General features: G+C 43.0%; 1 protein-coding gene across 1 annotated transcript in view; it reads left to right on the top strand.

Moving 5' to 3' along the window:
- Window positions 1-4,381: 4,381 nt before the first annotated feature.
- cacng3b (calcium channel, voltage-dependent, gamma subunit 3b) overlaps window positions 4,382-14,372 on the top strand; it is a 37,532-nt gene continuing 27,541 nt past the window's right edge. Inside the window, exons 1-2 of the mRNA XM_084926438.1 lie at window positions 4,382-5,101; window positions 5,185-5,999. Coding sequence (XP_084782564.1) covers window positions 5,783-5,999 — 217 coding nt within the window. The 5' untranslated portion in view covers window positions 4,382-5,101; window positions 5,185-5,782. The remainder of the gene's footprint in view (window positions 5,102-5,184; window positions 6,000-14,372) is intronic.

Genomic DNA, 14,372 nt, shown 5'->3' on the forward strand with positions numbered 1-14,372 from the left:
ATGGTGGAGGTTCGAGGTAAAAATGACGCTCTCTGCAGCAGACTGACGAGAGATGAAAAAGGAAAACTGACAAAAGCAAAAGATTCTCTTATTTTTTCATTCAGTGGCTCTTTAAAACGCTCAAGAGGGTAGCATGACAGAGGAGCTTATTGGATTTATTTCACCCTATCTCCTTTCTTGCCCTCTCTTCTACCATCTCTCACTCTCTCTCTCTCATACAGCCGCACAGACGTTTTCATTAGGCAACCATATTAGGCACACCTTCACACCATCAGACATGTTTCTTCCCAGCTAAAGTGTCCCTCTCTTTCTCTGTTTCTCTATTTCATTCACACCACACCTCATTCTTAATCAATCAATGTCAAAGTCTGTTATGTTTTTACCTAATCTGACGCACACACACACACACACAGAGTCATGTTCCCATATCTTTATGAGACATTCACTGACCTGTTTTCCTGTTTGATCATAACTTTAAACCAAGTCTTTAAAGCCTCAGTCACACTTATAGGAAAAATAAGACAGCTAGGAAAAAACAGTGTTTTCTTTTAAGTATTTTGGTGTTGGGAGACTGACATTAAGTAGTTCCTGGTTGCCCAGAGGTTCATCATGAAAGACCGTCAACCTCTGGGCAACTACTTTCAATTACAAGACAATTACACAGGCAATTGAGAAGCAACACGTCTAGGAAAAAGTTGCCATCCGACTTGGACTGATTTCATTCAGACAGAAGAATTTAAAATAATTGCAAATACTTTACAAATGCAGACAGACCAACTCATTGCAATCAACTGGAGTCAGCCTGCGAGCGGTCCCAAATTAATGGATAACACCTCTGCTTAATTATTTATATCACTTCCACTGATTTTTTTTTTTTAAGTAATTTGCACCCTGCATGGGGTAATGTAGAGACAAATGACGTGATGGGGACCCCTCCAGAGCTCCAAGGCAACTAGCATCAAGATCCTGACTCCACTAAAATAAATATTTAAACAAGTAGACGGCAACAGGTTTGCAAATTTTGCTCCTCTATCACAGTTACAATTATTAGCACGAACAGATTGCATGTAATTGCCAGCTTGACCCAAATTGGTAGCAGACTGGTTTCATCTTATTGCTGCTGTATCACCATCTCGACACATCTTGAAGACACCAGGCGACAGCGAGTGGAGACTGCAAACGATTGCCGTAATTTTGGTGATGCCATGGTCTCTAGCCACTGTTTTCGCCAGTGTGACTGTAGCATAAACTAAACTCTTCAAGCTAACATCCATGTCCCTGCACCATGAATTACATAAAGGAAACATTAGAACTCATTAGAAACACTTTTCATGTGACAATGAAAAAAAGTGTTTGTCATGCACATTACAATCACCCAGAAATGAATGATTACTTCACATTTGAAGACCTACCACGTACAGAAGACTGAACACACACATCTGAAAAACTCTGATTTCTCTCCAACTTTTATAAATCATTAAATATACGAGCACAGTCACACAAAAACGCCACATCACCACTAGCTGCCCCACACTCCCCATCTGTAAATCTATCCAGCTCACCCTCCTTACGGCACGTTTCTCTTTCTCCAAACAGCTTATCTTTTGCTCTCTAATTTCTCTGTGGTTTTCAGTTTCCTCTAACTTCTTCCTCCTCCTAATCTCTGAACACTGGCCAGAGGTGTGAGAAGGTTCCAGCTCACCGAGCAGAAGCCCTGCAGTCTTCCTCCTCCTCCCCGCTTCAAGAACCTCCCCATCTCTCTATCCTCATCCTTCTGTTGTATTGCCAATAACTGAGGAGAGGAGAGAAAAAGAGAGCAGAAACAGCTCTCCCAATGACAGAGAAAGGGCAAACATAGGACATTTTGGTGATTGCTAACGTCATGTCCCAAATGCCTTTCTCCACAAGGGCCTCCTCGAGTCCTGTCTCTCTCTGCTGCCTACCAACACCATCACTGTAATCACACTTTGGTTAGAAGTTAATAGTTTGTCGTTATAAAAAGTTCCTGTCAGTAGTCTGCACTTTATGCCGTATCTAAGAGAGCAAAAGGGTTTTAAGAGAGGAAATTAAGCCACAAGGTGATGCTGATCTTACAACAATCTGTGTTACTCATGGTAAGAAATCTGACTGCAGTTTTTTAGTGTTTCTGCCAACATCCTGAAAGAAACCTAAGATTTACTGTTGTCGATAGTTTTAAAACACGTGCCTGCTGTGATAAATATATCACAACTGCAGTGTTTAATTCTTAGTAGTAGTACCTCTCTATATAAAATATACTTACCTTACCTTACTTATACCTCATGACCACAGAGTAGGAAACCTGAAAGTATATTTTATATACATATTGCCAATGCTGCATTCTTTCAGTAACCTTTTTAAATAAAATATATACCCAAGAGAGGCTCAGGGGTGCAGTGGTTAACCTTGTCACAAGAAGGTCCTGGGCATGTTCGTGATTGTCTGTCTCTGTGTGGAGCTGGTTGATCCACAGGCGACCTCTCCTGGGTGTACCCTGCCCCTCGCCCTATGACAGCTAACCCCTGTTGAACTCCATAAGCAGAAGAAAATGAACGAACAGGTATCTAAAAGTCAACTCTCTGCAACGGGGGGTCTCAAAGTTTGGGCTCATGTGAACAAGAAAAATGCAAACATCCAAAAAATTGTAGGTAGCGTTCGTAACCTGCCCGGAGAATCTTGTGCTGCCTTGAGTTTACCGTTTTTAACCATTAGTGAGGCAGTGTTTGTTGACACCAGCTCCATGTGTTAATGTTAGGAAGGGTTAGCCATGTATGATGGATAGAAAGAAGATCTGAAACTGAAGAGAAATGCTCCCTCAGTCTTTCTCTGTGCTGCTTTATAGAATGACACGAACTGTTGGTGTTTCATCTTTTCTTGACACGCTTGCAGGCTGCACAAAATGTTCCCTCGCTGTGCCACTGGTCAGACTTTGGCTCTATAACTTTTATGCTCTACTCAAAAAACAAGAACATTTCATCTACTGAAAAATGCTGCTTGTATTCTGTAAACTGATTGCATCAACATGTCACCATTCAACCATTTCTTTTTCTATATCCTTTCTTCATCTTCTTCCACCTGTCCTTTCCTCACTTGTTGCCTCCTGCCCACCCTTCATTCTTTTTCTTCCTTATCTCTCCACTTTTCTTCTCAGCCACCATCCAAACTCACTTCGACATCTCCTTTCCCGCCCTCCTTCCTCTCTTCGGCTTCCCTGCTTTCCGTCTCTCACCAGAGGTGAAACGCTGTACTTCTCTTCCTAAAGTCATTTCTATGTTAATGAGTCTTCTTGTGAGATAACGCAGCCGAGCAAGGGCCTCAGACACACACACACACACACACAGATACACAGAGGAAGAGCAAGTGAGAAGAATGATAGGACCTGTCACTGCACTCTCTGGTGATCAGTTCATGGATTTATTTATCTGTAATCCTTCTCCCCCCGCTCTCTGTGCTCTGTGCTCACTTTTCTGTCTCTCTGTTTTTGATTGTTTTAATTCCTCAGCCTTTAATAGAGTCAGAGAATCAGTCAGTGAGCTGTGGCACCTAAACACTTAAGTGGATGGATAGATGGGCTCCAGAAAAGAAGCCACGTTTCCATTCCTTGCGGTTTAGGCAGGCTACAGCAAGCTTTAAAACCCCCTCTGATTTCCATATGTACACATGTTACTCAGGTATACACCTATGATACTTGCACCCACGGTCACGCGCACACGCACTCCGGTGTGTTAAGTGAAGTATGAAGAGCAGACCGCCTCGTGTGGAATCCTCGCTGAAGTGGAGTCATTAAAAACGGTCCGTGGCTCTTTAAGTGGCGTCTGTGCTTCTCTCCCGAGCGCGATTCTCCATGCATCGCTTGCCAATCTCTCTCCCTCTCTCTCTTTTCTAACTAATCAGTGCGGCGCAGGAGCTGCTGGCGCCGCGGCTAGCGGAGGAGAGAGGAGAAAACAGAAAAACAGAGAGGGGAGGAGGAGGAGGGGGATGACGCTGCGTTTCAAATGAGCACCAAGGACAGCGCCGCACTCAGCACCAGGGACAGCAAACCACAAAATTACACGCAACCCTGCCTTTGAACACATGCAGTTCGTTTTATTGTGCTATCACAACTTATTCCCTTTTATTCTTCGCGTGTGTGTGTGTGTGTGTGTGTGTGTGTGTGTGTGTGTGTGTGTGTGTGTGTGTGTGTGTGTGTGGACAGCTCAATATCTACTCACAGTGAAACGTGGTCAAATCAAAGCCCAGCGTGCTTTGATCCCGCTGTATGTGTGGCACTAATGACCTGCCATACATACCCTCTGTTAACTCTCTACTGCGGGGTCTATTCTGCTACCCAACCGGGTCGCGCAGATGTGGGAATACTTTTGAACCAGTGTGTGTTTGTGTTTCAAGTGAAACTGGCTTGGATTTATAGAGAAGGTGGTGGGCGGGACTTGCAGCAGTGAAGGCACACTATTAGCTCCCGAAGGGCTCTTTCACCGGGGAACCCAATCCCAGCCGACTGCCTCTGCCTCGGGCGGAGTTTGAGGAGACCCGCGGTTAATTTTAGTTTGTGTTGGTTGGACGGACAGGAGGAGGAGGAGGAAGGAGAAGAAGAGGAGGACGAAGTGGAGGAGGCGACGGCTGTCTTCTTCTTCTTGTTGTTGTTTTTATTTTTTATTTTTTATTATTTGTCGCCTACCAGCAGGCACGTTTCTTGGGAGCAAACGCAAGCAGGTGTAACTGTCATCGGCCGGTGTGTCCCGGTTGCGGTTCTACACTGACTTCTATGGAGGATAAATCTGATTAATCCTTTCTTGTTGTGCTTTTTGGACCAATTTAACTTGTATAGAGCATTTCACCGGATACGGTTTGGACTAGTGTCTAAAGCCCGGACATTGGTCATCCAGGGAGATAAAACATGACACTGTGTCAACAGCTGGAGCGGAAAACACGCGATGGATGTCGGTCAGTCTCCGCTTCGTAGATAACACATGGTCTTTATTCACCGTTCTTGTATTCATTCATTCATTCACTGGAAGGGAAGGTGAACAGACGCTGGCCTGCTGTCAGAGACACTGTGGGAAGAGGAGAACCGGTCACAGAAGCGGTGAGTGATGCTTTAGTACAGATTCACGCTGCGGGGGTGACATCGGTACAGACAAAATGATCCCCTGTTTTGCTGTTTTAAAGATGGAGTCCCCCTACACAGACCCTGGCTGTTAATGCTTCACAGATTAATAAGTTAAGAAGGAAAGCAGAAGGAGAGGCGAAGACAAGAAGCTCTCCCCTAAACCAGGGACGAATAACACGGCAGGATGCGTTACCGCCGTTAACTTCCACTCTGAGTGAGTGTGGGCAGTGCCAGCAGTTGGGGACGACCGTTGGCCGTTAATCCTACGCTGTGTGGGTGCGTGCACGCGCCTCTGTATGTGGATGGTGATGGTGAGAACCGGTTTTTGATGCGCGAGAAAGTGACGTGCCGCTCTCCTACCTTCCCGCCCTTTGCCACGAGCCTCAAGTCAACTCAGCGAACCAGGCAGCCGGGTCCAGCTTCATTTCTCTCTCCATAGCCTCCTCACAAACTCGCCACCTTTACCCACCTTCCCCGTGTTGTTGTTGTTATTGCTCTTATTATTTATTTGAGCGCGTGTCCCTCACTCTGACTCTCCAAGTCTCGCGGGATATAAAGGAAATAAAAGGGGTGAATCTAAAAGAGCGGAGGGGAAAAGGAAAGGAAACACACACACACACACACGAAAACAGATTAAGACGAACAGGAGCCGCATATATGAAGATGCTGATGTGTGACCGCGGCGTCCAGATGCTCGTGACGACGGTGGGCGCGTTCGCCGCCTTCAGCCTCATGACCATCGCCGTCGGTACCGACTACTGGCTGTACTCGCGCGGGGTGTGCCGCGTGAAGAGCAGCGGCGACAACGACACGAGCCGCAAGAACGAGGAGGTGATGACGCACTCCGGCCTCTGGCGAACCTGCTGTCTGGAAGGTACGTGATCAGTCTGACTGGCTGCCTGTCTGTCTCTCCTCTCTCTGCTTCTGGCCGGCGCGTGTGTGTTTGTGTGTGTGAGTGCTCGTGCGTGTAGCTGTTTCCACACGCACACGCCCTGTCTCCCCTACTGTCTGCCTTTTAATACCAGAGGAGGTTTGTGTGTTTGCCTATGAGAGTGTGACAGCAGCCTATAATCCCTGTAACTCACTTCTTAAGCTGCTCTTCTCGACTTCACCCTCCACCGCAGAATAGATCGCAACTGAGTAGATGTGGCTGTCATCACGCTGCATAGCTCTGGGTAGAAATAAAGCACTAACAGGGGCAAACAGAGCGTTATTAGCCAGGCATCTGCACCACTACCATGAACCAGGCATGTGCACCCTGGCACCACCACAGTAATGATGGGAAAGGTTTTTCCTTTGAAGGTGGATTGCACTGTTGTTCCAGGTTAGAGGAAAAAAAGAAGAAGCTTGTTTTGGCCTGAATGGCGCTGGAACTGGGTGTGAATTTGGCAAGCACCTGTTGATTATGGAACCAAAGGCAATGGTGGTTCACTGAATTCTTGCCAGAGAGTTTTTGCATAGGCTCTCAGTCATCCAGGTTATTCGGGAGTTTTGAAAGAAAGTGATTGGATTTCTAAATTTCATGAAAATGTTTCACCTTTCAGTTCTGGTTCAGCCCAGAGCCCTTGAGTAAGTCAGAGTCCTATCAGCCGGGTGTTGTAGCATTGAAATAGTTCCTGCAAGTGCTTAGCTGGCAGTTGGACTGTGTGCTAATAACATACAGCATTGTTTTTAACTCCTCAAACTGTGCTTCTGTAACTCTGTGACGAAGCTAGCGTATGTTGCTAACTTTCAGAAATACTGCGAGGCCCCATGATCTGTACTCTTCCATTCAATGGCTCTGGATCGTTCCAAGTACAAAACTCTTAAACACAAGTTAAGTAACATAAAATATGCTGTGCAGTGCAGTGAGGATGCTCAGATCTCTACACTGGAGAAACCAAAGAGCCACTCCATAAACTCACCACAAAACATAGAAGAGCCACCCTGACAGGACAAGACTCAGCTGTACATCGGCATCTAAAGGACAAAGGTCACTCTTTTGAGGATGCCAATGTTCACATTATGGACAGAGAAGACAGATTGTTTAAAAGAGGAGTGAGAGAGGCCATTTATGTCCACTGTGAACAACCATCCTTGAACAGAGGGGCACACCAGGCATTGAAGAGAAGTTGGTCTTTCCACTGAATCCAGATTTCTTGACTCTTATATGTAGAGCAGGGGGGGTCCAACTCCAGTCCTCGAGAGCTACCATCCTGCAGCTTTTAGACACATCTTGTTCCAACACACCTGAATCAAATGAATGGCTTGTTATCAGGCCTTTGCCAAATTTGATGGCATGCTGAAGAGGTGATCCAACCATTTGATTCAGCTGTGTTGGAGTAGGGATGCATCAAAAAGCTGCAGGACAGTAGCTCTCGAGGACTGGAGTTGGACACGCCTGATCTAGAGTGTATTTCATAGGCCAGGGGTGGGCAACTCCAGGCCTCGAGGGCCGGTGTCCCTGCAGGTTTTAGATGTGTCCTTGAACCAACACAGCTGATTTAAATGGCTAAATTAGCTCCTCAACGTGTCCTGAAGTTCCCCAGAGGCCTGGTAATGAACTAATCATGTGATCCAGGTGTGTTGACCCAAGGTGAGATCTAAAACCTGAAGGACACCGGCCCTCGGGGCCTGGAATTGCCCACCCCTGTCATAGGCTGTAGCATTGACCTTGATGACATGGGGCAGCTGTTGGATTTCCCCTTTGCATTAGTGACACGTTAGACTTCAACTTCATGGCGGTGAAGTGAACTTTACAATTCACAAGCAATCTACATTTAGATAATGGGGAACTCTCAATACTCCAAAAGCCAGATAAACATATTTCCCATTCGACAAAACACAGGAGGAATAATGTCAGTGACAATCAGCTACTACATCACTGAAAAAGAAGTCAGATGACTCTTCTTTGTGTGACACTGACCAACATTTGACTGATGTAACAGTATCACACAAATTCATATTGAACATTTAGATATCAGCGGTTTAAATCGGCTGTTTTTTTTCCTTGTGCGAGTAAAGTGCACAGAATACGGACGGCAAGCTAGGCTAACAGCTGTTGTGTTCACTGTAGCTGGTTTACATGAGTGCCAACATGGTAATGGTAATAAGTGAAACTGTAAATGAGTGTTTGTTTGTGTGTGTTATCTTACATGTTTCCCTCACTTGTACAAGGTAAAATTCCCCAGAGACAACAATGGCTAATCTAATCTAACATCTAATCTAACTTCGTTATCAGCTGGAAGAATTGACAATGTCTTGAAAAAGTTTTGGTTCCAAGAATGTGACTCAGACCTTGTTATTGCCCAAAATCAGATGAAGTCAACTAGGCCTTTAACATCTAGTCTATCATATTTGATGTATGGGTTTTTGAGACTTCTACATCAGTGTGACTGTTTTTTCTCACTGAAAAAACATAATAAATTGTACAATACATTTAAGGAAATTAATTGCCCAAAAAATGTAAAAAGCCAGATGTAGTAAATATGATTCAAATTAAAATTCATATACATCACCCCCACTGCTTCTTACTTTTTCAAGTCCTTATTTGCAGCATTTGTCCCTTTAAAAACTCTGAGTGATTTTCTTGTTAATTTGGACTTTTTCTAGAAACTCTCAAGGCATTTGGCTGCACATCCATCGTATTTAGCACCACACAGAAGAGTGTGCCTCGATCACAGGGTTTGATTGGCTCTCTAAAGCCTTTTGGCTGTATGGATTGGCTCTTACATAGTTATTTTCTACTGAATTTGAGCACTCAAAGCTTATTTTTAATAAAGCCTCATTCACCCATTCATGCAAGTGCTTTTTCTATGCCTAAGCAGTTTTAACCTAACGTTCACATATGCCAACAGTCTGATGGATGCATCAGAGGCAACTCGGGGTTCAGTATCTTGCCCAACGATACGTCTGACATGCAGGTTGGAGCAGCCTGGGATTGACCCACCAGTGTTCCAATTAATAGACAACTGAAGTGAACTTAAAAAAGAAAAATCTAAAACTTGAACAAGATAGAGGACTTGGACACTGTCAACACATCAAAGTGTGTGTGTGTGGGGGGGTTACAGCGCCAGATGGTGCAGGTATGCTGCCGTACGTTTATGCACACAGCAACACGCACATGTTATTGAATGAATAAACAGACAAATTCCAGGATATTCCCAATCCTCCACATAGGCACAGCTGTGGGAGCAGGATGCCAAGTTAACACAATGTCAGCACAATGTCAGTGCATTCACACACACACACACACACACACACACACACACACACACACACACACACACACACACACACACAGGCTCAGACAACGAAACATCATTTGCACATATACTCCTTCATGCACGCCTTTAACAACTGCGTTACTTAAGTGAAGAAGCTCTCTTATCTCTTTTGTCATTCTGTCCATCTTATATCCACTTAGCACAGTGGTAACACACTGGTAGCCATGCTTTTATAATTCATAGCTGCCCCATAAGCTGACAGGAAGCGGATGTGTGTACTAGCAACCTGTACTGTGTCCGACAACAGGGAGCGTGTGAGTGACTTAGACAGTAAAGTAGTGAAGCCTCATATATGCAGTGTTCTTACAGTGGAGGCGAACACACAGAGCAGTTACACATGCATGATGTGCAGCATTTACAGTTTTATTTAGCAGTGAAAATGGGCACCAAGGCAAAAAGAGACCTTAATTGAAAGAAATATTTACTTTAAGGCAATAATTAGCATATAAGTAGTAGCGAGCAGGTGGTCTTATTCTAAAGTTTTCACTGATTTTTAAATACAACTAACTAGGCGTAAAAGCACCTGCACATGCACGTATTCTCCGCTTCTAAATGGAACCTGTTTTGCTTTTATTTTGTGTCACATACATTATTACAGTGATGGATTCTCATTTTAAACCTGTCCAGTGGTTCAAATATTGAGGTCAGCATGTGTATAATTAATCCCCATCTTAAGCTGCCTGAAAAAAAGTTAAAAGACTAGGCCTTTTTCTGCATATAGCAAGAATTCTTGAATGGTATAGTTTTGTTTGCCTTGATTTCAGATGCACTGTATTTGTTAAAAATAATATGCCAGCTCATCATTGCTAAATTATAAATTAAGATTCAGGACAGTGTTTCGGTAATGCGGCCTCAATGACAGGCATCAGCAAACTGCAATTTTAGATAAGCAAACAGCTAAAAGGAAAGCCCAAAAGAAAAGAGCAGGGAAATAGCATAATAAGCATTAACATTTAACAACAACAGAGTTCATAAAGTGAGTTCTAGAGGAATTTTTAATGGGCTGCTTGTAATTTAGCACGCAGGAATGTAGAGTTCTTATAGAATTTAAATAACAGGGATGTTTTCCAGATTCTGGCATAAATACAAAGGCCTGTAATAGGATGAATATTTACATGCACTTGCTAATACCAGATGTTAACAGGGACCAGCAGTGTGTGGTGACGCTGGGATTTCTCTAAAGAGCGATAGAATAAATGAGCACAAGAAAAACTCCTTTAGAGAACAGACAAAACATGAATGAAGAGAAACCACAGTGCACATGAATGAAGCAGGGGAGAGGGGTGGAGAAGAGCAGCAAGTGAAAAGTGATGGATGAGCTGCGTGTGCCCTCAGTTTCAGGTGAATCTCTCGGGAGTGTGTGACCACAACGTGGATTTAGATGATCACTCGGTAACAGAATGAAGGAATAGGGTTTTAAACAGAGACGGAGGTAGCAGTGATCGCTCAGGTGGCTGCAGAAAGGAGGCGAGAAGGTTTAAAGATGCAGGTGGGGGTTGAGGATTGAAGGACAGAGTGAAAAGGAGGTCACAGCATAGGGAGATAAGCATTAATTAAATATGTGGGGTGTTTGACCATGTCTAGGATAAAAGCAATCACCTGACTGAGAGGGACAGCGGTAAAGGCAGAGGAGGTAAGAGGAATTGTTAAGGAGGGTAATACTGAGAGAAGAGGACAGGTATATAAAAGAGAAAGAAGCAAGATTTCTCTTGAGAGGACATGACCAAAAAAGACAAAGGAAAGGGGGAGGTGTATATTTTATGATTTATATTTTAATATCTATCCAGACATTTTTAGAGTTTGTATTTTTAAACCAAAAAAACCTTCATATGTGTCCTTTAAAAGAAAAGTCAACTACTTTTGCATGTTCCCATTATTTGCTTACGTCCTGGAAGCTCCATTTACAGGGGGAGGGGAAGGGAGTGGGTATGCAAGATCATCAGGCTCTTGTGCAGTGCTCTGCAGCTTAATGCAGATGGTTTTACATGTAAATTGGTGCTGCACAAGAACTTGAAATGTATTTTGGATTGAATAACTGGTTTGCATAGTTGTGGAGAAAGTATTTTTGTTCGTTACGAACAGTAATATATACTAATACTCGTACTAAACAGCAGTATTAGCATCAAAATACTAAATACAAAGAATAGCCCAACTGATCGGTCAACAGGACGATATTATTGCGAGAAATATAACTCTTTGCCCAAAAAATGCGCATCAAGAAAATAACTTTCATTTATCCTCCAATAAATGAAAATTTAAAAAGTATAGAAGAAAAGGGAGAACGACACTTAAGCCATGTTATGAATGTTGACATTGCATACTTTGTCCACTAGAGGGCACTGTGCAACTTCCCTGTTTGCAACATACATGTTTGGAACGTCACAAACACAACAACCAGCTGATCAAGCAAAGTCGGGTGTATACACATAATCTATGACTTGCCACAATAGAAGATTCTTTTTAAACTGCACTGTTATGTTGTCTTAGCAAGGACTCATAAATGCATGACAATTATTAGGGAAATCGTTTTTCTTCTTTTTTTATCTGCTCGAAAGAAAAAAATATCAGTCGATATATCAGATTTTTAAATGACCAAATATCTGTATGGTATTGGTCCTAGAAATCCAACTCTCGGGCTCTCCTTTAAAGTTTAATTCATGGTCTCGCAAATGTTTCTGTCTGCCTACACATTTCAGTTTGGAGAGGGGTTTTCACCTGCTGCAAATGTGCTCCCATGCAATCTGAAAAAATCCTAACTAATAAATTTAAATTGACAAAATAATAATTACCTTATGCTGACTGTTAGTAACTAAATGTAGAAGAGAAGTTGCTCAATATCTCAGGGGCTGATGTCACCATGTTCCCCCTTTTAGACACACCCCTGTGTATAGGAAAACTAGCGTGTGGTCAAAATTTCTCCTTTTATTCACAATGTTGCTGTTAATACCGCAGTCCTTGATCCATAAAGAGACCCACATGCAGGAGGAAATTTACAGTTTCCTCCTGCATGTGGGAATTTTAAAAGATGGTAGAAGAAAGAGCTGGAAAGAGAAGAAAGCCAGATGTGGCGATGTGCAGGATAAAAGCAACATCTTGGAGAGACAGACATCATCGGGAAACAGATATTTAGTCACAGCTGTGATGGAATTAATAGCACAAAAGGAGAGTTTGTACACAGCTGAAAAGCTTGGAAGAGAATGTAAAATAAAGGCTCCAGGGCTTAAAAGGAAGGAGGGTTTCAGACAGACCCGCAGGACATTTTGCTGTGTTTCTAAAGAAGGTATCAAGGGAGAGGGATAATAAGGGAAGGTAGGCTAAAGGATGAAGGGAGGAGATCTAGTAGAAGATGAAAAGTTTTACTGCATCTGGAAAGTAAAAATGATAAATCAGAGAATGTCGGGAGAGATGGACTGAAGGAAGATAGCAATTGTGCCAGTAGCTACAGGGAAGGAGGTGTAATAGAGATGCAGTTAGAAGGGAAAAAAAACAAAACAGATTTTTGCCAAATTCCCAAGGTCAGACCTTGCAATGCTTAAGAAAAGCAAAATCTGAGATTCTACAGACCTCAGTTAGTATGTTAAATGTTAAATTTCAAACCAAACACAGCATATCAGCACGAACACCTACCACTAAATGTAAGCATGGTGATTCAAGCTTTTTTTGCAGCCACAGGACCAGCGCACTTCGAAGTCATCGATTGGACCATGAACTCTTCTGTATACCAAAGTATTTTAGAGTCAAATGTGAGGCGACCTGTCTGACAGCTAAAGCTTGGGCAAAACTGGGTCATGCAACAAGACAGTGAGCCAAAGCACGGCAACAAATCTGCAACAGAATGGCTGAAAAAGAGAAGAATCAAGGTGTTGCAGGAGGCCAGTCAAAGTCCGGACCTCAACCTATTTGAAATGCAATAGTGAGACTTTAAGAGAACTGTGCATAAACAAATGCCTGCAAATCTCAGTGAACTGAAGCAACGCGGAAAAACAGAGCGAGGCTAAAGTCTTCCACAGAGATGTGAGAGAATGATGAAGTCATAAAGAAAATCCTTACGCTAAATAACTTACTTCTGCTAAAAGCTATTGAATTTTAGAGTCTTCGTTTTTACACCCACTGCTTTTGTATTTTGCTCCATTTTTAGGAGTAGGAGCTTCAAATTGATACATTTGGTGTATCGACTATTTCGAATCTCAGTGACCTAAACCTTAAGGTCAAAGTTCAAGTTTTCTGAAAATCTTGCGAATGCAATAACTTGAGAACAAGGCGACATGGGATTTGTAAATTGTAAAATGCTATAGGTGTGTCGACTTGGAAGCTGAGTGTTTTTCATTGAGTCACGATATGTGAATCCTTAGAATTGACAGAGGATGGGTCTTTTTTGTTCTTTAACCATGACTCTAAGTCTAGCATGCATATATTTTTCTTTCATTACATGTCATACGTATAGAAAAATCTTCTTTTTAATGGTTATACTTAATCAAGCCTTCTTATTTTCATATCAGAACTGATGTGTGTAATTGCATGACACTGTTTTAATAATAATAATAATAATGTATACTTTATTGATCCTTTATTGATTCCCCCGTGGGGAAATTCCTCTCTGCATTTAACCCATTCACTCTGTGAAGCAGTTGGCAGCCATTGGGCGCCCGGGGAGCAGTTTTAGACCACATGGTGTCTCCAGCCTCATGGCAGCAGTTTGTTTCAGGGCAGCTGAACAACAACATCTGAAACGACTCGAGCCAGGCTCCGAAATCTCGAGGAAAGTCTTCCCAGAAGAGCAGAGGCTGTCGTGGCAGCACATTAATGGTCCTGGATTTAAAATGAGACATAACAATAACATATGAGTGTAATGTTTGCTAGCTGCGTGGAGGGAATCCTGAAACAACCATGTATGAAAGCGATAACAGATAAGAGGGAAAACTGGAATGGGATGAATTAATGTTTTGTGAATGTGAGAGAAAGCTAGGCAGAGTGAAGGAGGA

Source organism: Perissodus microlepis, chromosome 4 (assembly GCF_051167445.1).
Source record: "Perissodus microlepis isolate ML-2025 ecotype Zambia chromosome 4, ASM5116744v1, whole genome shotgun sequence".
NCBI classification, from domain to species: Eukaryota; Metazoa; Chordata; class Actinopteri; order Cichliformes; family Cichlidae; genus Perissodus; species Perissodus microlepis.